Here is a 24,084-nt window from a genome sequence, read left to right on the forward strand (position 1 = left end):
ATGGTCTGAGTGTGGAGATTATTTGTTCCAGTAGGAAATAAGCATAAAAATTATAGCAACGTGTGGTTGCCACTTAGCACCTGTCGTACCTTGTTGATTACCCACTTACTTGCTCAGATCTAAGGTCCTCATGCAACGTTAACTTGGAACTGACAATGTGATTCAGTATTTGTGAGGAATAAGGAGTTACTTTATATCTCTTTTTCCCCCTCTTGCTAATTAATGGCATCACATAAAACCAGAAAGTCAGCATGCCCAGAAAAAAAAAATAAAGGTAATATTTACATAATATTGTTGGTTTTGTTATTTGATTTTTTTTTACACTGGGCAACTCCTTGCAACAGGATACTGGTAGGTAATAAAGGTTTAGATGCATTTTGGAAATGATCAGCCAAATTAAAGGTAAAAACATCCATCCAGAGCTATTAAATACCCTATACCTAGATAGAGAAGTCCCTGTGCTACAGCCTGAACAGTCATGAAGCCTGCCTCTTTTTTCTTTATCAATTCCCCAGCTTAAGGCAGCACATGCAACACATTTCTGCTGCACTTGGATATGGGGTACTCCAGCTGGTCCCACAAAGTGTTGGTTGAACCCAGGAAGAGTGCAGTAATGTCTCAGCACCCCCTGGGAAGCAGCCAGGAAGAGGAGAGCGTCCCCTGCTTATCTGCCAGGCTCCTTTCCCCGTGGTGACCACGGCTGTGCTGATGCAGGGGCAGGGACAGCGCTTTCCTGGCCTGCAGCCACTGATGGTGGCAAGGGGCCTGTGGCCAGCTTTGTGCCCAGCTTTGGACCAAGTGGGCTGTAAAGTGGCCTCATGTTGGTGGTGCTTCCTCCATCCTGTGGAGCAGCACAGTGGGAGCAGCTGCTGCTGTTCTCTGCTCAGCCCATCTGCATGGGAAGTGCCCACTGTGCTCATGGCTGGTGGCTGCAGGTCATGAGCACCCCAGCCCTGCTCAGGCCAGCTGCCTCTTTCTTGCTCCCCATGGTGCCCTTCTCTGCCAAGGCCTGGGCACAGGAGCCAGCCCTGGGCTGTGCAACAGGACATGTCATTTGCTTCTGCATGGCACAGTGAGCACACTGGCTCTGCACTGCTCTCCCTCCTGCAGTTCCCTCTGAGCCCTCAGCCCCCAGTGACACACACACACCCACTGCTTGGTTAGATCCGTGTTATTTCTCTCTGTGCCATCGTTAAGTGCTTGTCTGGACAGAACCTTTGTCAGTAGGGCAGGGGGAATGGGATCCTAAGGGATGGCTTTCTGCAGGTGGTGGGGCTGTGGGATGCTGAGCATGTTGGAGGGTGGGGGGGATTGAAGCAGGGAGTGTTAGCAGCAAAGCCTGAAGAGTTAATTTTGGGAGCTTACAGTACCCCTTTCCTTCTCCTTTAGCTGCCAGGAGAACACATGGAGGGAGAGGAGAGGAAAACCATCTCTCCCCTGTGGCAGGGCAGCAGTCCAGGACGGGGTTCACTGAGCACCAGCAGCTTTCCTTCTGGGCTGGCCAGTCCGTAGGGAGGAGGCTGGGAGCAGGGCAGAGCTGCCTGCTAGCTTCTCACCACCTGCTCTTTGGGACTGTCCTCCTGCAGGTCCTCCTCATCCGACTGCACCACGGGGGTCTCGGCCCCCTCCTCGCTGGTGTCCAGGCTGTTCAAATCCGTGGAGGCAGAGGAGGTGGAGGAAATGCGAGATTTGCTCTCAGCTGCGTTGGGCACTTGCAGGGTGATCTCCTCAGGGCACTGGCTGGCATCTGCCCCTGGAGAAGAGAGCAGTATGAGAATGAAAAAGGCTCTTGGAAGTTTATTGCTGCCTGAGCCTCATGGATGGCCCCTCCAATTCTCACTCCTCAGTGGGCTGTGCATTCCTGACCGCTCCCCACGTGGCTGCTGCAGCCATTCCCCACCTCACACCCCCGGCTTGGCTCAGGGCAGTTGCTGCACATTCCATCCCCGTTTTTGGCAGTGGAGCCTCTTCCATCTTGCCTGAAACACGGCTCAGAGCCACGCTGTGTGAGGCTGCTGGCTGCAGCAGGCGAGGAGACCTTTGGTTTGACCTCACTACAGTGTGTGAGTGGGGAGGAATGTGCTGGCACCCTTTGCTTTCCCTGCAGACCCCAGCCCAGCCCCTGGGGTGTGGCTGGGACATGGGGAGGCTCTGCAGCCTCCCTGCTCAGCACAATGGGTTCTGCAGCATGGAGGGGACCTTGGGAGTTGTGACAAGGCACTGGCTGCTCCAGAGAACCTTCAGGACAAGGGAATTTGACTCACACACTCTGGGAGGTGCCTGGGCTCTTGTGTCTTTTACAGCACAAGGAATTTACAGGGGTCTGGATGTCGGCGCTGGGGAGGTGGATACTGATGTGAAACAGCCCAGCCCTCCAACTTCACAGAGCCAGCACCAATATCTGCCTTTGGGTGGGTGTGGATCTGCCCCAGGGCTGAGAATCAGTCAGTGTGGGCACTGGGGGCAGAAAGGGCTTCCAGCCTGGCCCACAAAGGGCTTGGGACTGCACATACCTGGCAGAGACCCAGCAATGCTGCTCTCCTCTGTCCCACAGCCCAGAAACACATCCACAGTGTCCTGGTCTGACAGGTCCAGCACATCCATCTGCTCCAGCATGTCCACGTTCACCTCCATGGAGGAAATGCTGCCTAAGGGGGCTGCAGAGACAGAGGCCAGTGAAAAGGTAAGTGATAGTGCCAGGAAAAGGGCACCATCAGCTCTGGGCAGGCAGGACCCTGAGGTGGGAGACCAGCCTTGCCACAAGGAACTGAATTCTACTTGCTGGTAAGAGGTCCCAGGAAAATCATGTTTCCTTAAAACATCCCTCTGGAAGCCCCTGCTGTATCACTGCAGTCCTTGTCCCTGCTCCAAAATGCAGCCTGCCCAGAGCCAGACTCTACAGGGCACAGCCTGGGTACCCATGTGCCTTCAGTGGAGGGCTGTGAGTGACCCACAGCACACCCACACACAGCCACTGTGGTCCCACCTTGGTTCAGGTCATGCATGTCCTGTTTAGGCTGGGGATGTCCCAGCAATCTCCAACCCCTGTGTCACTGTCCCCTGTGTCACTGTCCCCTGTGTCACTGTCCCCTGTGTCACACCCCCAGCCCCCTGCTGGTGCCCACAGCACATACGTCTCCGGTGCTCAATCTGCAGGTGGGACATGGGGAAGAAGAAATCCACATCGTGCTGGAAAACCTCCTCAAAGAACTTCTGCCTGTCCCGCAGTTTCAGCTGCTGCTGCTGCATCTGCTCTGCATCTAGGTTCCGCTGGGCCTGCTCCATCTCAGCTGGGGAGAGAAGGTGAGGAGAGCTGGAGCAGGCAGGGCTGTCTGAGCCCTCCTGCCTGTCCCAGCTCACTGCACGGCTGTGCTGGATGGTTGGTGGCTCCCTTCTGCTCTGCTTTACCAGAACACATTGATTTAGTCACCGTGGATGCATGTGACACACCAGAGCAGCAGCATCACCAGCACTTGCTGTGCTGGAGCCTCAGATCCCTCCCCTGAGGTGCAGGGCAGCCGGGAATGGGGAGCTCATGTGCGGTGCTCACAGCTGCTGAAGGGAATTCTCGAGGGGGAAGGGGAACTGGGGTGAGATCAGCCGCGGTTTGCACACTTTCAAGTTTCAGTTTCCCTGCTACCGAACAGAGGGCTGTCTGTGAATGCTAACGAGCAGGGGAACTCCCAGGGTCAAGAGCTGGCCTTAGTGCTCCAGGCTTTCTGGGCTGAAGGATGTATAAGGAATGAAAAGAACTGGCAACCGTGTCACCCCTGCCCTGCTTGTCACACCCCCGCCACCACCGTCACTATAATTGCAGCCGCACCCACGCTCCAGGCTCACATCCCTGCTCACAGCCAGCTTGGCTTCTGCCTGCACAAACATTTTCATTCCTGTAATTCCTCCAGCAGTTCACTGCCGGTGCTCGTGTCCCCAGCTCACGGGAGGGAGTGATGGGAGCCCTTGGGCTGTTGTTGAAGGAGTTTGTTGCTGCATCCCCTGTCTTGATAACTTCCTTTTGGGCTGGGTACCCAAAATAACAAGGACCCAAGTGGCACAGAGAGGCTGTGGCTGGTGGCCCCAGCTGTTCCCAGGCTGGTGTTTGACCTCAACCATTCCACATTTCCTTTCTGCTGCACTTGGCCCAAGCGGCACAAGGAAAATGTGATCATTGGAGCAGGCAGTGTAATAACCAAGGAAACCAAACAAACATCCTGTGCTCTGCCTGAGCACAACCCAAACCCTCTGCTCCTCCAGCCTGGGGAGGAGGGAACAGAGGGAGCAGCATCCCCACCCTGTCTGGCAGGAACAGGGGCAAGGACAGCAAGGAGCTGGCTAAGAGCAGCACAGAGCAGCACAGGAACCACGCTGGAGAAAGATGCTGAGCCTGGTGAGATGTCATGGAGATCGATGTTACATTTTCCTGAGAGCTCTTCCAGGGCTTCTCTGCATTTTTTTTCTGGGGCATCCTTCAGTGAAACCCATCATCTGCAGGTGCTGCCCAGAGGGCTGGGCTGTGCCGGCAGCACCACGTGGGGATGCACCGTGACTCAGGGCAACTCACCACGCACTCTGGAAGAGGCTCTGGTCCTCTTCTGGCTGCTCAGCGTCTTCCTGCAATGCCTTGGGCAGCAATCCAGGCTGCCTGAAGGGCTCTTTGCCTTGGTATGTCTGACCAAAGCACTGATGCTGAGGCTCAGTGCAGGGCCCGGGATGGTGGTGCCAGTGAACCTTTCCTGCTGGGAAAGCCGACTCACCAGGTGGCTGCAGCCCGATGCTGCTGGGTACAGCAAAAACCTCCAGCCTCCCTGTGCTATCTGCAGAGCAGAATGAAGCCAGGGACAAGGAGGGGGGTGATCAAGGCACTGATTATGGAGCTGTCTCCCTTCAGCAGCTGGCTGTCCCAGGCAGAGCTGTGCTCCCCAGCCCAGCTGTGCAGAATCCATGGCAAACTGCCGCAGTTCACCACACCGAGGAGAGCCCATCTCCAGCTGTACAGAGGCTGGGCTCAGGGCAGAGGCTGTGCTGGCTGCAGGATTCAGGGTGACAGGCCAGCTCTCCACGGGACATCTCGCCAAAGAGACCTCAGTGCGGAGGTAAGGACCAGAGTCCAAATCCTTCTGCAGTGCAAATACGAAATAAAGCAGAAAGCTCTTGTATGCTGTCCTGAGTGCCATGAGTGCGGCTGCTCCGGGCTGTTCATGCTCTCCCTGCACGTGACCGATACTCGCAGTAAGTGTGCTCGGCGAGAGTGATGACGGCTGCTGGTGGCAGCATTCCTGTGGGCGCCAGGGTTTCTCTTGAGGGAGAAATTAGCAGGACCTGTTTATGAACTTGTTTTCGAGCTCTGGTCGGGGAGTTGGGCACGAGCACTGAGATCCCATTATGTAAGGAACGCCGGCAGCGGGAGGCAGCAGCTGGGGCTGTGCTTGGCCCTGCCTGACCCGTGACCGCGGTGAGAGCCAGGGATGGAGCCTTCCCCCCTCGCACGGCCCTTCCGAGCCCAGGGGGAGCGAACAGCCCTGCCAGTGTGGCTGCCCCTCGGCAACCCCGGCCGGGGAAATAAAGGAGCGCGGCGTTCCCTGCCGCGGCCCTTCCCATGTGACGGCCGGTCACACTCGGTGGCTGTCAGCCGCCGGGATTGTCTCATCCCGCTGGCATGTTCCCACCGCGGGACACGTTAGCACGCACAATGCGGCCCCTGTGCACCGTGGGGGATCTGTCGGTACCTGCTGGTGGCCTGGCTTTTATTACTATTGTCATGGTTATTACGAGAGCCCGCTGAGGCGAGGGGCTGGAGGCTGATCAGCATTCCGAGCCAGGCTCTGCCCCGCTGCCTGAGCCGCCCAGCGCGGCTGCGGCGGCTCCGAGCGCCCCGCTGCCTTCAGATCCTTCCGGCTCTCACGGCTCATTCAGCGCTGCTTGGACAGCAAGCGGGGCCGAACACTGCTGCAGAGTTTGGGCGGGCAGGACAGGGCAGGATTCCCCGCAGGGATTTCCTCTCACCTGCTGCTAGGCAGATGGCCACAGGGTGGGCTGCGGGCGAGGAGGATGGCCCCAGCGGTCCCTCTGCCCTGCCAGAGCACACCAAAGAGCCACCACCCCTCGCGTTGTGTGGGCTTGGGGCCACGCTGTGGTGGGGAAAGGCGTGGGAGGGCTGGGAGGCAAAGCTCTGTCAGCTCTCCCATCCACACCTTCGCCAAAGCAGGCTTGGGACAGGAGCAACTCCTGGATGCAGTTTGGATGGGGCAGGGGCCAGACAGGGCTGGAGGGTGCTGGGAGGACCAGCTCAGGGTGTACTCGGACCCAGCTGCCTTTCTGCTGGGAGACAATGCATTTTTCATCCCTCATGGCCATCGGGATCCCGGTACACCCCCTCTGTGCCGGTAAATAGGAGGGGTGTGTTTGGGTTGGGAGAAGGATTGTTAGTGAAGGCACAAGGCCAAGAGAAGATGGGAATGGCCTTTTCTTGAGGCCACAGCTCTGCAATATCTTGCAGAGATTTCGAGGGATTTAAAGAAGGTCCTGAAAAATAATATGGGCTGTGGAAAGGAGCAGCAGGTGCTGGCGGGGTGAGCAGAGTTTAAGTGGGAGACTGCTCCAACCATGGGTCAGTTCTTTGATGAATGAAAGGGCTGGAGTAAGAGCCTTCCTGGAGCCCAAACCCCTGACTCTGCTTGTCCAGAGAAGCCCAGAATGCCCCACTGCCCCCAACTTGCCAGAATGCACCTTCCCCCCCCGCCCAGGTCAGCGAGGAGATGGGTGGGGGGCAGTGCAGCTCCTCAGCTGCCTCGGCATCTTCTGGGAGGCTGTGCAGAGATGGCAAACCTTTCCCTGCCACCCTGCCCCAGCACAACCCCTGCAGAACAAGGATAACTCCCAAGGGCTTTCAGCTCCTTCAGCCTTGGGAGAAGCAGCTGCCAGGGAGAGTTGGGAATGCCCAGAGAATCACGCAGGGTCAGACCATGCAGAGATGGGATGCTCAGACTCCAGCTGCCTGAGTGTTAATGCCCTGCACAGTTCTCCACGGGCACGTCTGACCTCGTGTTGCAGCACAGCAAAAAATAACCGTAGTTCTGATGAGAGGAAATGCACCGGGCGAGTGCGAGGGAGGCAGTGGTTTTGGCAGGGCTGCTCGCTGGGAAAAGCAGGGAGGAGAGGGAATGGAGAAATGGAGAGAGAGGACACGGCACCTCGTAACCCCTGTGTGTGCCGTGGTTTCATCGCCTGCACTCCTCCGAGCGATCTCCAAATCCCCTGCGTCTCAGCACTAAAAATATCCTTCCCTGCCGCCCGGAGCTCTTCCCCGGCAGAGGCTGTGTCATAAGACCCTGCTATTTGCGGGGCCCTGCTTCCTTTCACGCGAGGAGAAGCATGAGAACGGAGCAGCGCGGTGCCCGAGGCACGGCAGGCACAACCCGGGCACGGTGCCTGGCGGGCTGCTCCTCCACAAGCCCCGCTCCCCCGGCTGCCGCTCGCCACGGAGTTTGCTCTGCCCAGCATCCTCAGCCCTGCGGGTACGGGGGGGATCCGCTCCTTCCGGCAGCCACGGCGCTCTGAGGGCTGCCGAGCCCACTCCAAAACAAGCCCGCGACCCAACAGGTTCCCGAGCTCTGCCACTTCCCAAGCAGGTGTCCCTCCAATCCCCCGCTCCCCGAGCATCCCCGTCCCAGGCGCGGAGCTCCCCGCCCGAAAGCAGCGGGGCCGGCAGCAGGTTGGTGCAGCGAGGGGGCTGGAGGCTCCGGGAGCAGGTGGGGCACAGGGGCTTTGCCAGGGGGATCAGGTGGGCGCTGTGGGGAGGATGGACGGGATGTGGCACCCCAGCCCTGCCCGCCCGGTGCGGTGCCCGCTGCCATCCCGCCGAGCCCACCCCGCGGCCGGCACTTACCGGGCAGCCGCCGGCTGCGGCTCTGCGCTCCGGGCCCCGACATGCGGCTGCTGCCACCGAGCCGGGCCGGGCCGGGCCGGGGGGGGGACGGGGATCAGTGCGGGCCCCCCCGCCGCCGCCGCCGCCGCCGCTCTCCCCAGCCGCGCTGCGGGGCGGCGCTCGGCGCGGCACGGGGCGGTACCGGCGCGCCCATCGCCGCCGCACCGCGGCCGCGCCTCCCGCCCCGCCGGGGTCCCGCACCGCCGCTGCCGGGGATGGGGTCTGCCGTGCACAGGGACAATCAGAAGGTCCCGTGAAGGGTCCCTGGTACCCACGGAGAGCAGGGTCCCCGTGCGCAGTACCCGGGTCTCTGCTTTGCGGGACCCGCGGGGTGTCCCCACGCAGGGTCCCGGGTCCTGCAGAGGGTCCCGCCCCAGGCACAGATCAGTGCCCGCAGTGCTGGGCTGCAGGGGCCCTGCCCCGGGCAGGAGCTGTGCCCCCGGGCAGGAGGTGGGCAGGGGGAGGCAGAGGGAGGCAGGGGCTCTGCCTGGGCAGGGAGAGCAGTTACCATTATTCATGCTCGCTTTTTCTTTGCTTATCTTCTCAAAATGCCCAGCTCACGGATTCCCGCGGCAGAGAGAACAGCATCATGTATTAATGGGCCCTCCCCGTGTCACTCCTGGCCTTGTGAGACCCTTATCCCCGGCAGACCCCACTCCGGGGTGCTTTCTCCCACGTTCAGTCCTGCACATCAGGGCTGATCCTTGGCATGGCCAAGGGCTTGGCCGCCGCCTCCTTCCTGTGTCTCAGCAGGGTGAGTCAGTGCCTCGCCGTGCCCAGCGCCAGCTCTGCCCGGAGCCCGGTCAGTGCCAAGCCGGAATGGGGGACATCCACTGTGCCCTTTGCTGTGGCTGGAAGGGAGTTTCCAGTGTCTGTGGCGTGTCCCGCCTGTCCCGTTCTCAGTGTGTTCCTCTCGCTGTCTGCATAACAAAAGATAACTGGGTATTGTTTGTGTCCCGGCTTTATTTTGGCTACTGTTGCTTTGCTGTCCCCCCTGTTTCTCCTGGGACCTCCTGCTGCCGAAAACCGGCTTTGTGCTGGGTACCCGGAGCCTGCACCCTGGCGCTGGCTTCAGCTTTCACGGTGGTTTTGAATTTTATCCACGTAAATGTTTATCCCTGTCCATAAGCCCTGCCAGTCCTTCCTGCCTGATGTTGGCATGTTGTGGGGTGCCAGCACTGCGGTTTGGGGGGACCAGGCCGGTGTAGCACCAATGGGGGCTCGTGGTCTCTGAGCAGCTGCGTCACCAAACCTCTGCCGGGTACCTGCCGGCGCTGGCTCGTTCACAGCCCCGTGTGAACGGGGCAGCATCAGCTGTGGGCACCGGCCCTGCTGCCCCCCTGGCCGGCCCTGCCAGCGGAGGGGCGAGGAGGCAGCGCCGGGGAATTAGCTCAGGTCTCTGCTATGTGACACGTCTGTGTCTTTTGGCACCAGGCACGGCTGCGAGGCGTGGAGGCTGTTTGTGCACTCACGAGTTTCCGGAGCTCCCCGAGGTCCCCAGAGCTCACTGCATCCCCAATCCCCGCTGCGGGGACGGCACATGTGGGTGCTGCCCGTGCAGAGTGACACGTTCCCAGATCCCTCGCTGTCGTGGCCCCTTCATCCTCCCCTTGCCGGGAGGGCGTTGGAAAAGCACTGATATCATCGGCACCGAGCCTGACTCATCCTGGCTCTTCAGCACAAGCCGTGCCGCTCAGCGGGGCACACATTTTATTCCAATTAAACCATTGCAGGCAAGCCAGCTCTACATAATGATTTTTTAAAATTTTTTTTTACTCGTAGCAAAGCGTGCCTGCCCCGGGCCAAAAGGTGAGAGGGGACAGAAGTGACGCTGGAGTCAGTGGAGAGTCTCCACTTCTGGGACGGAGCCCTAAGAATAATTCTTGCCAGAAACCTGCAGGGTCTGTCTCGGCTGCCGCAGCATCCCTGCCTGCCTTGTGCCTCCAGAGCAGGCTCTCAGCACTGCCCTGTGCCAACAGCCCCCGCCCTTTCCCCAAATGCCCAGGTCACGAGCCCAGGTGGGAATGTCACCTCTTCTCCCCACGACATGGAGTCCAAAAGACCCCAGGGGGGGCAGCATCAAAGTGCCCCTGTCATTGTGAGAAAAATGTAAGGTGACTTGTTCCTCCTGCCCTTCCTGCTCAGGTTTTTCCCGTTTATTAGAGGTTTGGGAGGTGAGTCAGGGAGCTGCGGGGTGAGGATGGAGCTGGGGAGGAATCGGCAGCTAAGGAAAGGCAAACCAGTTCCGGGCACAGGTGAATCACTTGCTGGTGAAAATACATTTTATTCTCTGGGAAGCATGCGTGGATGGGGTTGGGAGTGAGCTGCAGCTTGACTCCATCAGAAAATTGTGGAGTCAAGAAAAAAAACAAGGCAAGGCAAGGCTGCTTTTCCAGTAAATGAGGCGATACATTGCAAAGGAGCAGCCTGCAGCCGGCAAAGCTCCAGCAACCCGTGGTCCTGTGGCTCCCTTAAAAGGGGCGATTTTAGCCTGGGACAGCGGGGAGACAGAAAAGCCATAAACACCCTCAAAGGAATGTGGCTGCCGAGAAACGAGAATCTCCGCAGGCGAGGCGAGGTGGGGGGAGCCTGGATGGGGTTTGCACCAGCACTCGGTGCCTGGAGCCAGCCTGTTCCTTGGCCATGCCCTGTCCCGAGGGAACACCCCCTGTCGCAGTGCTAACAGTCCCTGTGTGGTGCTGGGAGAGGCTCCTGCCAAGCCCCGGGGGTGTCGTGTCCCCATGTCCTCGGGATCCATGCCATACAGACATTCCTGCTTGCCAGGGCTGGCACGGGAGCAGGTAGAGCTGGGAGGTGCTGTGGGGACAGCAGGACACCAGCCTGGGCCAAAGAAGGAGCAGGCAGGGCTGGCAGAGGGTGCCTGTCCCAGGGGAATTTCCTCTTCATCATATCCCACTTCTTTTTTGGGCAGCTGTGCTATTCTGCACAGACTTTGCTTTAGTGCCATGGAGCAGCCCTGTGTGTCCTGGGACATTGTGCAGCTTCTTGGGAAGAGCCCTTGGGGCTGGCTTGTCCCTGCAGGTAGCTGTGGGCATGTGGTGACACCTCTGGGCCAGGTTCTCCCCTGCGTGTCCCAGGCTGGTGGCAAATGCAGTGTGCCTGACTGAAAGGAACACGCTGCTTGATTTTCTTCAAGGACTGATGAAGATGCAGCACGTGGCACTCATCTGTAAATAAATCTTATAGTTCATTGTTTTTGTTGATCTTTCATAAAGAAATAGTCTTTGGTTTTCACACCCCAGCCCTTTTTGCATTAAATTTGGGTACCTGCAGTGGTTGCAGAGTTGTGGTTTCCAATTGCTCCAAGTTCTTGGGGCTGGAGGTGTCTGGGTGTGGTGGCACAGCTGCCCCGGGGGTGAGGGTACCTGGGCACAGAGGGGTCCCACTTATGAGGGTCCTGGTAGCAGTCATGTCCATGGGCTGGTGCAAAGCAGTGTCCCCAAGAGCAAAGCTGTCACCAGCAAAGAGAGGGGTCTGACACCCCCAGCCTCCACAGCAATGCCACCAAAGCAGGCAGGAAACTCTGCTCCCCTTCCTGCTGGAGCCAAAGGGATTCCTGGAGCAAGAGCTGGAATCAAGCCACGACCATGCAAAATCCCAGCTGATGCCACAAAGACCACACAGCCTTGGGAATTGCTGAGCCAGGGTGTGGGCAGAAGGTTTTGGAGCTGTAGGTGCTGATGTTTAGTCCTTTGACCCTTCAAACGTTCTAGGTTTTGCTTCTAACCCTTCACTGTGCTCTCCTGTGCTGTTCAAGAGACTCAAGGAAGGAAGAGTTCCTTGCTCTGCCCGGAATCCTGCTGCTGGCAGCGGGCACTGTCCCATGACTGGTGTCACACCCGGAGTGGGCAGCAGAGGCGGCGGTGGGCAGGGGATGGGGGCCTTTGGGGTGAGGATGCTGGTGCGGGGGTGCCGTGTTCCCGGAGGTGGATGCAGAGTGTGGGCAGCGGTGGGTGCTGGCCAGATGCGATGCGGGAGGTGCAGGGCTGCGGGATCCCGGGGCTGAGGGTGAGGGGCTGGGGGTGCCCCTGGACGCTCGATAGCCTCGGCCCAGCCCCCTCCTTAATTAGCCGCGGCCGGAGCCGCTCATTAGCGGCGGCTGGGGACGGGTGCCCTCCCCGCGGAGGCGGGAGGGAGGGGAGCGCTGCCGGCCCCGGTGGTGCGGGCACCGGCGCTGGCACCGGCAGCGGGGCTGGAGCCCGAGCCCGGCGGAGGGATGGGGCAGCGGCGGGGCCCGGCCGTGCTGCTCCTCGCCCTGGGTGAGGGGATGCGGGGGTCGGGGCGGGGGGACCGGGCGGTGTCCGGGCGGATGCGATGAGGGTTCCCTTCTTCCCTCCCTCTCTCCCTTCGTCCGGGCGGGTCGGCGCGGCTCCCCCCGCCGGTCGCTGTCCCCCGCCCCGGGCCGGGGGTGCCGGTGTCGGGATGGCAGCCCCGTGACCGGGCTCGGGTGGCCCCGTGTCCGCGGGGCTCTGGGCAGACCCCGACAACGCCGGGCACGGCCGGGGGGCGGCGGGGGCTCGAGGCTGTCCCGCGGGGAAGGGGCCGCTCCCCGGCCGGGCACCCCGGGGCGGGGGTGGGCTCTGTCCCCGGAGGTGCCGGTGCTCACCTCGGCCCCCGGTGCTGGCAGGGCACCTGGCCGGGCTGCTGGCAGCCGGACCCGCCTGCGCCGACGCTTACCGGGGCCTCTCGGACTGCGTCCTCAAGCTGGGGGACAGCATGGCCGCGTACGAGGAGGAGGAGGGCATGGAGCTGCAGGGGCTGCGCAGGGTCTGCAGGTGAGTACGGTGCGTGGCCAGCCTGGCTCCTGGCATTGTCCCTGTCTGAAGGCTCCTGCCCTCCCGAGTCCCGTCGTGCCTGCACACACACATGTGCTCCACGCCTCACTCCGGTTTCACATTGACCCAGCGAGCTTCTTTTCTCTGTCCGTCCATCCATCCACCTCCTAACTGTGTCCCACCGGAGTTTGTATCCCTGGTCCTTGGCAGCAGCTCCAGCCCCAGCACTGGTCCCATCAGACCCTGCATGCTCGCAGCCAGGAGGAGCCGAGAGGGACCCAGGAAAATCTCCCCTGCACCCCAGCTTTCAGGCAGTGCTCTGCCCCAGTGCCCAGCACTGCTGGGAGCAGCCCAAAAGAAGCTTTCTCCCTCCCTGTGTGGACCCTTCATCCTTCAGGCTTGGATTTCTCCCAGCCCTAGTTTGCCCGAGTTTGTAGCGATGCCCTGAGATGACGATATTAGCAGGATGTTAGCTTTAACAGAACTGAAGAGGAGCTGGGCAAGGAGGGGTGGTGTTGGGCAGTTTGGAGTAAGGCCCGCTTAAAAAGCAGACGAGAAGCAGCAAGGTGGATGTAAAATGTTCGCAGAGATAAATGGAGGCAGCTTTGCATCTCCCGAGCGAGCTGTGGGGAGTGAACAGGAGTTACAAGGAAATGCAGATAGCAATGAATGGAAAAGCCACGTGCCTGGGGGCGGTGGAAAGCTGGCAGAGCAAGGTGGAGGGCTGAGTGCCCTGGGGTCAGGCTTTCTGAGCTGCTGGGAGCCATCCTGCAGGCTGGGACATGCTCTGTGTCCCCCTTCTCCAGGAGACAGCCCGGATCAGGATGAACAGCCTCTCTGGGGCCTGCCTATGGGTGGGCTGAAATGGGAACTGCTCTGCTTTGGACAGAATTGATACTTTTTGGTTTGTTTGGGTTTTTTTTTTAAAGGAGGCTTCTTGGTATTAGAAAACACCCAACAGTCGGCCCAGCCCATGCTGCTGCTGGCTGCTGGAGGAGAGGTTCCTTTGCTGAAGGAGCTGGGTGTTTTTACACGAGAAATGCGTGAGCTGAGTTTTTCCTGCAGCCCAGAGGCACAGACCATCCCAGAACAGGTCCTGGGATCTTCCCTAGCAGGAAGCTGATGATGTCCCAGCTTCCTGCCAGGAAATATTTCTGAATTATTTGCCTTTGACACTCAGCCTTATCCACTGCTGCTTGCATTTCTGGAGCTGATCCCCTCTCCAGGAGGGTGGGTGAGGGATGGACAGGGAGCCTGGGGGGCTGGTGGTGTCTCAGCTCGGTGTGCAGCCTGCCTGCCTGAGCAGATGGGGGCTGTGGAGGGTGAAAGGCTGGGAATTGCCATCCCAGCTGAGAGCAGATCCAGGTTGGAGCTGCCATTCTCCTTCACCTTCCCAGCTTGTCTTGCCTGAAGACATGGGGCAGGTTTAACTCTTACCTGTCTGAGCTGCCTGCTGCTGCTGCAGGTTGGGAGTGAGCACTGGAGGTTGCCAGGGCTGGCACCAGCTTTTCTCATTATCTGGGGAGGTTTATTCTGCCACAGTGACTCGGTTTAATGAACTCCCTCACAGCTGGCGTTCTGACGTAAGCCCCAGCTCTGAGCAAGCAGAGTGCTCAGGTTTGCCTGTCTGCACAAAGTGTCATCTCCAGCACAGGGCACAGCACAGCACCGTGCTGTCCTTTACAGGTGCACAGTGTCCCCTCTCAGCCAGCTGGACTGCATCCCCTTCCTGACAGGTGACATGTGTGCCTGGAGTGTTGGCAGACACGGGGAAGGTGTCAGAGCAATTGCTCCTGTCCTCTAGACTCCTGTCTTCCAGCTTGCAGGGAGCTGGGCGAGGTGCCCAGCCCCAGCCCATTGGGACAGGACAGCAGAGCAGCTCCTGCTTTATTCCTGCAGGACCACAGGTTATCTTTGCCTGTTTTCTCTTTTCCTTCTGGTAGTCTCCAAAAGCCTCTTTCCACTGAACAGCTTCTACTTGTGAAAGTAATACCCAGCAGATAAATGGAGATGATTCTAATGAGAACACAGTGACTAACTCCTCCTGCCCCTGCCCATACCTCAGGAAAGCTGAGACAGCCTGTGGGAGCTCTTGTCCTTCTCCATGCTTTGTGCTCCCATTTGCCCTTGACTCTGCTTGGAGAAAGTGATGAATGAGATGTGCTGGGCCTTTGTTTGCAGCCTGTGTGAGATACTCAGGGAAACATTTGTTGATGGAAAATAATGGATTTTATTGACTTCGAGAGAAAAGGGAGGGGGAAAAAAAGGAATAAATAATTTCAGTGTTTTGAGATTTGGAGTTTTAGCCAAGATGCTCTGGGAGATGATGGAGGGGATGAATAGTCTGGGAAGCTTGCACAAAACACAAGGGTTGCTGCTGCTCAGAGGGCAGCAAGGCACTGCCTGGCATCCTGCACTGTGGGAGTGCAAAGGGACTGACAGTGTGGTGTCTCCCTGGCTGCAGGTATTGGGATGAATTCCACACCTGTGCCCTGACAGTGCTCTGGAAGTGCCAGAAGGAAGCAGCAGCTGTCTGGGAGATGCTGAGAAGGGAGTCCCGAAAAACCAAATTTCAAGGCAGCTTGTTCGACCTCTGCAGCCCCAGCATGGCCCAAAGCTCTGCCTGGACCCACGTTCCCAACATTTCTATCCTCAGCATCCCCCTCATTGTCACTTGGCTGAACTTATAAACTGCAGCTCTGTGAGTATCCCAACAGAAGTGGTGGCAGGGTGTGGTGTGGCATCTTTCAGATCTGTTTTCCAAACCTTTGAGGAATGCACTGTGTGGAGCTCAGAAACTCCCAGCTCCATCCTGCGCCTGTGAGACGTGGAAGAGCTTGGCAGCATCTCCAGGGTGTTGAAATTTCTCTGTAATTTGGAGTAACTCCTCTCCCCCTTCTGCCTGAAGGCACGGGCACAGATCTGGCTGTCGGGAGATTTGGGAACTTGTAAATACAGGGCACAGGATTTGGAGAGAAATGATAAATTCTGGAAAAAGGATGAATGCTGGATACTTCTGCACTCTTTTATGGCAACTGGAAGGAAACCTGTTTACTTTGCTGACTCTTTCCACCAGATCAACTCTCCAGGGTTTTGATTTGGACACTCAAAACAAGATGGGTCTTTTTCCCACTACTCCCTGAGGTGCAGGGGATGGTGTCTGTCCTGTCACAGGCTGAAAGGAGTCCTTACTGCCCTATACTGGCCTTTCTTCTTTGAGGATGTGGTAAAACCCCTGCTGAACAACAATCACAGTTGCATGACTTCTCTTGCACACATCTGAATTCCTGAGTAACTTCTGTGTTATGTGTAAATCCCTTTTCTATGGACAGAAGTGAAAAATATTTGGGGGGAGAGGGAGTATCAAGCTAGGAGGAAAAAAGGGATTTATAGCAACTCTTCTGCTTTAAAGCTTTCCCCAAGGTACCTGTAAGCAGCTGTGGGTAGAAGTGTGTAATTCCAGAGTATTAAAGTTTGTTGTAGAGCCAACAGCATGACAGAAGTTATTTGTCCTTGCTCTTGCACAGTCTCCTCTTGTCTCCTTTATGGCTCAGAGTGTTGTCAGTTTTGCAGCTTCAGTACAAGCATGGAAGTACTTGGAACAGAGAGGTGTTTGCAAGTGATTTCTGAGTATGTTGGAGAAACACAACAATTTTATTGGTTAGCCCAAGGCAGTCTGTGTTTTAAGGATGCTGATGGATCTCTGTGCCCTGCCTGGCTGCACAGGGCCATGGGGTGTGTGCTCACAGTGTGAGCAGGGAAACCAGAGCCCTGCTAACTCCACAGATCCCACCAGATGCATTCCAGGCATTGGGCAAGCTTCTGGAGCAAAGGATCTTAGTCCTAACAGTGCTGTTGGGTCATGCTGCTTTCCTCTGGCATTCACATGTTCTTCCTCTTACCTTCACTATCCCTCAACACTCTGCTCCTGCAGCAGCAGCAGGAGATAATGAAGAAATTAGAGCAAATTCCAAGAAATAAGCCAGAGCAGCTGGTGTTCAGACAGCACTTCAGTGCACAAGTTGTTACTTATGTATTCAGTACTCAGCATCTGGGGCACAAAGCCTTAGGGTGAGCAGTGGAGAAAGGGTAAATCAGAACATTGTAAAACCTGGAGTGAACCACTCAGATGCTTCACTTCTCTCTTTGTACTCCATGCCAACAGCACTGTTTGCTGTTTCATCCTGTTCCCTCTCCCCTGTTAACTTTAGTGGCTGGGGAAAGTGAAGCAGGGGAGAATGATGTACCACCAAGACTGGAGTATTTTGGCTCCAAATCCTGTACCTGCTCTTTGTTTAGAACAACTGTTTGATGCCATTAGGAAAAGAAGTAAGCACAGCCCCCTAAAATCCCACACCCCTTGCCTTCTCTTTGAATTTGGCAATTCCTGTCTTAAAATTTTCCATGTTGAAACAGCTTTGGGGAAAGGGAAGGTGAGAGAATTAGATCAGCAAGAAATCTTTCAGCAAAACCGTGGATGCAAATGGCTGACTGCCACTGCCACTGTCTCTGAGAAGAACAGGTCTTGGGACATAGCTTCCCTGGAAGCAAATCCCTCAACTATTGCACACAAAAAAAACCCCAAAAGATTCATTAAGAAACAAAGACCATCTGCCACTGTTCTGGTATGGAGCAGCAGATTTTTTTTTGTAAGCCAAAGGTGCTTCTAAATCTGACTGAAAGCATGTGAGAGAAAACTAGGTCTCACAGTATGGGAGTGATGAGTTTCCTCAATCAGTATTTCATTTTTAGCAGAACTTCCTCTATGACTAGGACAATTAAAGTAGAAGTCCTTAAAAAAAAAAAAAAAAAGTAATACACAGGTTCATTTCTCCTAGGCAGTCAGGAGCCTTTCAGAAAGATTTCTGATCCTACAGCACACTTCATGCTGATGCAGTGCAGCTCCTGGGATGTCCTGCAGCCTCAGTGTTAAAGCCCCATTTGTCAAGGATTCTTCTCATGGCCTTGCTGTGAGTTTCTCCAGATTCAAAGCTGTCCCCAGATCTCCACCCCAGGGGAGCTGCTGAAGCTGTTACAGCATGTCTCATGTATTCAGAAAGAAATGGGTTAAGTGTTCTTTAGTCCAAAGTCTTCACCTTTGTTCTTGCAGGGGAACAAAGGTGGCAGCTCTATTAATACAGACCCACAGCAACTCTGGGAGCAGCTGGAAGACAGTGGCTTTGTCTCCTTGCTCTCAAATTCACTGTAATTAATCCTCAGCTCCTGCTTGCCTCAAGAACAGCCCTGAACACAGGAGTTCACACAAGGCTTTGGTGTGGTATTAAGCCTTAAAGTAAACCTGCAAGCTTTCCCTGTCCCTGCAGGACTGGGATGTTCTTTCTCAAGAATAGCACCAAGAAGCAGCAGAGGACAAAATGACCCTGAAGCAGTCTGAAAACAGGGCTAACAGCAGGGCAGTACTCATCACCCCGAGGCAGCACTGCCCTCTGCTCCTCACCCTGATCCCCACACAGCACTCCCTGCTCCTTTCTGAGGGAGATACTGGCACCTACTGGAGATCAGTTTATATCCAGGCTGAGATGACTGGGACGAAGGCAAGTATCCTTGTACGTGAAAAATGAGATTTTAAGAAGGGATGGACTGACTTGCTGCAGGGGCAGCCCTAGGAAGTGACCTTTGGGTGGCCCTCCAGGCTGGCTCCTGCCCAGAGAAACACTTGTGTAAACTCTTCCCTCTGAAAGCTGCTGCTGTTTGAAACTCTGCTTACAGGGGCTGTGCTCAGGAAGGGGTCCTGGTGAACTGCCCCAGTATAAAAAGTGCTGGTTACATTTGTTTAGACAGAAATCCTCCTTTGGAGACCTGCTGAGCATGTAAAGCAGCAGGATGTCATCCTGCCCCCATTTACAGTGTCTGAGTGTGAGAGCAGGGATTGAAATTCAGCTCAGCTGCTCAGTAACAGAACTCAAAAGAGCAGCTTCAGAGAGTTTATCAGTCTCACATTATCCCACCACTTTTCAATGAACTGAATTCGCAAACGATTTCTGCAAATTAAAACTTGCAAATATTAACATACAGAGGGAAGTTACTGCAGCAAGAGGCTGCACAGGAGAAAAATCTGTCTCTAGACCTGGCTTTGCCCTCGTTTGGGGTTGCACAACATGGCCATCCCTCAGCGGAAACCAGGCAGGATGTGGGGCTGCCTGCTTGGGCCGCTGGATCTGGAGGAATCACCCAGTCTGGACCCTCAGCAGTAAGGGGATGTCCCTGCCTGGTGAATTTTATTTGAAGGACCTCTAAATATTCATGAAATAACAACAGTCTCTTACTTAACATCACCTCTACAAGGCAAGACCTGTTGCTGGACTGCTGAAGCCTGATGGGAAAGCCCATCCAAGGAAGAGCATCATGGCTCCAGGACACTTCTGCAGGTTTCCCCAGGGCAGCTCCAGGCTCAGGCTGGAGATGTGGAGATCCTGGACTGCTGACACTCCCTCTGAAGTGGGGTTATGCCAGCTGACTTCCCAAGACAGCACTCAATGATGCCTTCCTTCCAGAGCAGAGGTATGAAATGTTTATTGTAGGAATTTTTATGTGGCCCAGACAGTGGGCACCTCACAGCCAAGTGTTCTCTGGCTGCATCCTCCTGTTGCCATGATACAGACACTCGTGGTATTTCTTGAAGTGCTCAGCTTCCCAGGAGAGCCGTAACACTCACAGCAACATTATATTTTTATTATTACAAAAGATTTCTTCAGCAAACTGCTGTCTGTCACCTCTGTGTATCAAACATGGAAACAGCAAACAAACCCATCTAACGTTACAGGTTATTATTTAGTGTCTCAGCTGGTGATTCAGGTAAGTACAACTGTTTTCTTTCTCCCCATCCATTCACTTCCTTGACTCTTTTCCCAAGCAAAGCCCAAAGAAGTCACAGATTGGAAGCTGCAGCTCCCAGCCCCACTGCTCACCGTGCCAGCTCCAGCAAGAAGAGCTGACCATTGTGTTACCCATCCAGGGCACTCCCACATCGTTAAATTCCAAATGCTCCTCACGCACCGAGTTTTGCTACCTGGCTTTTAACAGTCTCACGAGTGAAGAGCTGAAGGGCACACTCTCCATCCAGTCATATTAATACTTTGTGTTAACAAAATAAACATCTGCTCCTCCCCCGCTGTCAGCCGATGCCAGAGGAGACGCTCACACTCATGCAGTCACCGAGGTCCAAAGGAAAAAAAAACCAAAACCATAAAGTCTAAACAGACCTGCTGTGCTTCTTGAGGGATGATTCTGAGGCATTGGATGCATTGTGCTGGGAACAATGACAAAACGCAGCACGTGGTTGCCAGCGGCAGTCTATACGTTGGATTTGGGGGCGGAGTTGAGGGGGATCTCCCGCAGCTCTATTCTCATGCACAGGTACTCGCCGATGGCCGCCATCAGCGCCGTGCACACGATGTGCACCAGCCACCACGTCAGCGTCGAGGGGAAGCGCGAGTTGTAGATCCAGCAGCCCAGCAGGTGGAAGAAGTGAACGGTGACGGTGAAATCCAGGCACTGCTTCCCTCGGCGGATGAAGTACAGCAAGCCCAAAGCGCTGCAAAGTAAAGGCAAGGGATTTATGAACTCCACCAGACCTGTGGAAAAGGTGCTGCAGCAAGAGCTGTCAGCAGTTCTCACTGCTGATTATGCAGTGGGTTTAAAACTTCTTCAAATATTTTAAGAATAGGTTGTTTCTGACCTCTCTCCTGGCTGCTGCAGCAAGATTTGCAAGCTTACAGCTTTTAATTATGTGATGGCAGGAAAAGTAGATTTTAGTGCAGAGAACAGGTAGGAATTTATAGACTATCTCCTAATACATTAGTGTTTATAGACCAGTGGTTGCTGAAATCCATTAATTCTAACTTGTAGTAAAATCTCCCACAAAAGCAAATCTCAGTCCCAGCTGGGAAACTGAGGCAGAGAATTGAAATGACTTTTCCAGGTTCTAGAAAGCCAAGAGTCAGCAGTTCCCAACTGCCCTCGGCAGACACGCTTAAGAAGGCACAGGGATTTTGGGAGATGTTTGGAGAGAGGCAGTAAACCACACTGAATTCTGTAACAGCTTAATGGTATGAAAGGACAAGATGCAGGTGCTCCAGCTAGCTGCAGACTTACCAGGTGAGTGCATTGAGGATGAAAGCCATCATGGAGAGCCTCCCCGGCGGGGTTGAGAAGCCTAAAATCTACATGGGACTATTAGTAGGAACCCGCGGCACAAATCGCAGCCCGACTCTCCCGTGGCACAGCCCTGCATGGATCAGGATCTACAGGAGGAGCTGGACATGTCTGTCTGTCTGTCTGTCTGGGGGCACCTACGGGAAAGGGAAAGGTCTGGTTCTGTGCTGAGGGGAACCACCCAAACTGGGAGTGGAGGGTGTGCGTCCATAGTGGGGTTATTTCTAGGGGGTAGGGGAGCTGTCTTTATACCGGGGGTACCTATAAAGGGTATCTCTATGAGGGGGTATCACCCACAGAACGAGGTGTTCCCTCTCCACAGGGGCACCACCTGCACAGGGTCTGTCCCTCTATGGGGGTACCTCCCACCATACACCGAATTGCTGTCTCTACCCCGGGTACCTATTCAGAGGGACGGCTTTACCTCCACACTGGGGCGCCCACACAGGACAGGTCTATGCATTGGGGGTTGCTATGGGGCAGGGGAGCCCTGAGCTCGCACCGGGGTGCTCCCAGGGCGGGGGGCTGTCCCTAGCACCGGGAATGCCCACACGGCAGCGGGCTCTGCCTCCCCCGGAGAGCCCCAGCAATCCCCCCGCTCCAGGGGCCTGTGCCCACGGCGGCTTGCCGGGGCGCGCCCTCACCTCGTCGCTGAACACCTGTTGGAGGGAGGGCCCGGTGCTGCCCAGGGTGCCGAGGAGGGCGAGCCAGAGCCCGAGGGAGCTGTAGTATCCCGCCTGCAGCAGCACCATCTGCGCCACGATCAGCGCGGGGTCCCACACGTAGCTGCGGAACTGCGCCGCCATCGCCCGCCCGCCGCCCGCCCGCGACGGAAGTGCCGGCGGCGCCGCGCCAGAGCGCCCCCTGGCGGGGGGAGGACCCGCTGCGGCCCCGAGCCCCGCCCGCTGCCCTGACCGGCTCCGTCCCGGTCCCGACCCCGCTCGGTGTCCCCGACCCCGCTCGATACCGACCCCGCTGGATCCCGGTCCCGATCCTGACCCCGCTCAGTCCCGATGCTCACCCCGCTCGGTGTCCCCCGAGCCCGCTCGGTCCCGATCCTGACCCCCCGCCCGCTGCCCCGAGCCTTCCCGATCCCGCTCGATCCCGATCCTGGTCCTAACTCCGCTTGGTGTTCCCGACCCCACTCGAAGCCGATCCCAACCCTGCTCGATCCCGACGCCGCCCAATCCCGACCCCGCCCGCTGCCCCCGACTCGCAGCTACAACCTCCGTGCCCTCCGTGCCCAGTGTCCAGCACCAGCTCTCCCACATCTGCCTGCCAAGGGCGTCCCCAGCCTTGTCCCCAGCCCAGGGTCGGTGCCTTCAGTAACTTGGCTAAAAGTTGCTAAAAGACGCAGAGTCCCTCTCCTGTGATCAGCTCTTGGCTGCAGGGGTTGGGTTTGGTGGCCTCAGTGAGCCGCAGTGTTTGCTTGGCTTCAGGTATGAGATTGTTGCTGTGTGAACAGTGAAATTCCCGAGGCTGTGAAGGACAACAGAGAATTTTGGAGATAAGGCTTCCCTGGCCCTGCCCTGCCCATCTGCACTGGTGTCAGTGTGTTCAGTAACTTGGCCGAGCAGCCCTTGCTAAAGACACAAATACCAACCATACAAGAAATTGTTGTCCCCGGGTATTTCCTTTCATTTCCAGGCCAGTTCCTGTAGGCGCAGAGGCTCTTGGCAGCTGCTGCCCAGCTGTGCTCGTTTTAGCTCTAGGCCATCGGGTACCAGGATGTTGTTCTGAGTCCTGGTGTGCCCTGGCAGCACCTTTCCGTTACAGGGTTGGGTTGGGAGGTTTTTTTCTGGTACTTGCTGATATTGTCTATTTAGCCTCATGACATGGCCAGGTGCCAGACACCCTCCTGCTCCACTGTACCCCTTCTGTGATCAGCTCCTGGCTGCTGGGGCTTGTTGTGAGCTGTCCTGCTTGCTTGGCTTCAGGTATAAGAATTGTCACTGACTTAATAGCAAAATCCCCAAGGCTGTGTGGGACAACGGAGCATTTTGGAGATAAAATCTTTGCTGGAAAAAGGAGAGGAGGCACCCCCGGGGCTGTTTCGGTCGATGGGGGAGTTGCCACAAGAGCCGTTTTTCACCTGGAAAAGAAGAGAAGGAATAAAAAGGGGAATCCAGGTTCTGAGGGAGGTGGTAGGCTCACATCAGTCGTGGGTGTGGAATATGCTGGCTATGGGAACACAGATTATGATCTCTGACAGGCTCTCATGACGTTTTTTCCATGCCTCTTATGGGAAGTTCCCTATGCAGCTCTGCTGTATGTTTTCCTTTCCTCATTCTGTGAATTTCTGCGCTGAGCCAGGTTTGACACATTTTGTTCCCTGTTCCCTGACCATTTCCTAGGAAAGATTGTGCAAGGCAGAGGCACATGTGTGGTGGATGTGGGGCACTATTGCTGAGTTCTCACTTAGGCCCTTGGAGAATTTATCTTTGCAGAAGCTCCAGCCACAGCCAGTGTAGAAATGAACAGGGGAAAATCCCAGCCTTGTCAGTGCTGTCTGCTGTCAACACGTTGCTGAGCATAAATTGTGAGGCTCGACACTTCCTCTGTTAATTCTTGGTAGAAATTGGTTTCCTTTCCTGAAATCTGCTGTGTTTGGCTCTCAGAGACAGGCAAACCATCGCCTAGATATTAATTCTCACTTACCTAATTCTTTTATAGTCCCTCATAGGACTAACTTTCCTTTGCCAGCAAAAATTTTGTCAGTTTAGAAGAAGCTGACTAAAACTCCAAGCTAGTGTAAGGGAGCACTCTTGGTATCATTGTTGGTTATCTTTCCACAGCCAAATATCTGACTTATCCAAAAGTCCACGGTATCACATGATACAAGCCGGTGTTTTGGGAGGTGTTGACTTGAATTGCTTTGGAATTTGAGGCTCCTCCCTGCTTGGTTGCTGCCCTTGTGACCGAAGGCATTGAATAGCCACAGGTGAGCCTCAGGTGAGATTTGAGGCTCTCTCCTGCCCTGGACAGGCAGAGTTCCCATATGGACACGGGGAAGGGCTGTGGCACAAAGACATCTGTGCTCTGACTCAACTGCAGCCCAGTTTGTGAACTTGTTTCCTGTCTGACTTTGTGACAGCATCTTTCATGGTCATGTTTGTTTGTTCCTGCTCTTGATTTGGCTCTCTCTCCTCTCCAGGCTGCTCCAGCATAGGAGACTGTGTCCTTCTCCTG

General features: G+C 56.1%; 3 protein-coding genes across 4 annotated transcripts; 1 reads left to right on the forward strand and 2 right to left on the reverse strand.

Annotated features, from left to right (window-relative positions):
- Positions 1-1,156: 1,156 nt before the first annotated feature.
- Positions 1,157-8,571, reverse strand: DBNDD2 (dysbindin domain containing 2). Of its 2 annotated transcripts, none has more exons than XM_071446580.1 (4): positions 8,433-8,571; positions 3,135-3,290; positions 2,514-2,657; positions 1,157-1,753 (listed from the first exon to the last, which is right to left on the reverse strand). In XM_071446580.1, the coding sequence occupies exons 1-4, from the start codon at positions 8,440-8,442 to the stop codon at positions 1,545-1,547; spliced, it is 519 nt and encodes a 172-aa protein (XP_071302681.1). In that variant the 5' UTR covers positions 8,443-8,571; the 3' UTR covers positions 1,157-1,544. The 2 variants fall into 2 exon arrangements, with proteins under 2 accessions (XP_071302681.1, XP_071302680.1); XM_071446579.1 differs by lacking the exon at positions 8,433-8,571 and adding an exon at positions 7,886-8,061.
- A 3,487-nt stretch (positions 8,572-12,058) lies between these two features.
- On the forward strand, positions 12,059-16,222 carry LOC139599436 (neuritin-like). Its single transcript, XM_071446718.1, has 3 exons — positions 12,059-12,204; positions 12,573-12,720; positions 15,185-16,222. The coding sequence occupies exons 1-3, from the start codon at positions 12,162-12,164 to the stop codon at positions 15,408-15,410; spliced, it is 417 nt and encodes a 138-aa protein (XP_071302819.1). The 5' UTR covers positions 12,059-12,161; the 3' UTR covers positions 15,411-16,222.
- A 3,007-nt stretch (positions 16,223-19,229) lies between these two features.
- Positions 19,230-21,746, reverse strand: SYS1 (SYS1 golgi trafficking protein). The gene is made up of 3 exons (XM_071446717.1): positions 21,540-21,746; positions 20,836-20,903; positions 19,230-20,275 (listed from the first exon to the last, which is right to left on the reverse strand). The coding sequence occupies exons 1-3, from the start codon at positions 21,699-21,701 to the stop codon at positions 20,035-20,037; spliced, it is 471 nt and encodes a 156-aa protein (XP_071302818.1). The 5' UTR covers positions 21,702-21,746; the 3' UTR covers positions 19,230-20,034.
- Positions 21,747-24,084: the final 2,338 nt, after the last annotated feature.

Source organism: Agelaius tricolor, unplaced genomic scaffold, assembly GCF_023055355.1.
Source record: "Agelaius tricolor isolate 1412-34295 unplaced genomic scaffold, bAgeTri1.0.p SCAF_23, whole genome shotgun sequence".
Classification (NCBI taxonomy): Eukaryota; Metazoa; Chordata; class Aves; order Passeriformes; family Icteridae; genus Agelaius; species Agelaius tricolor.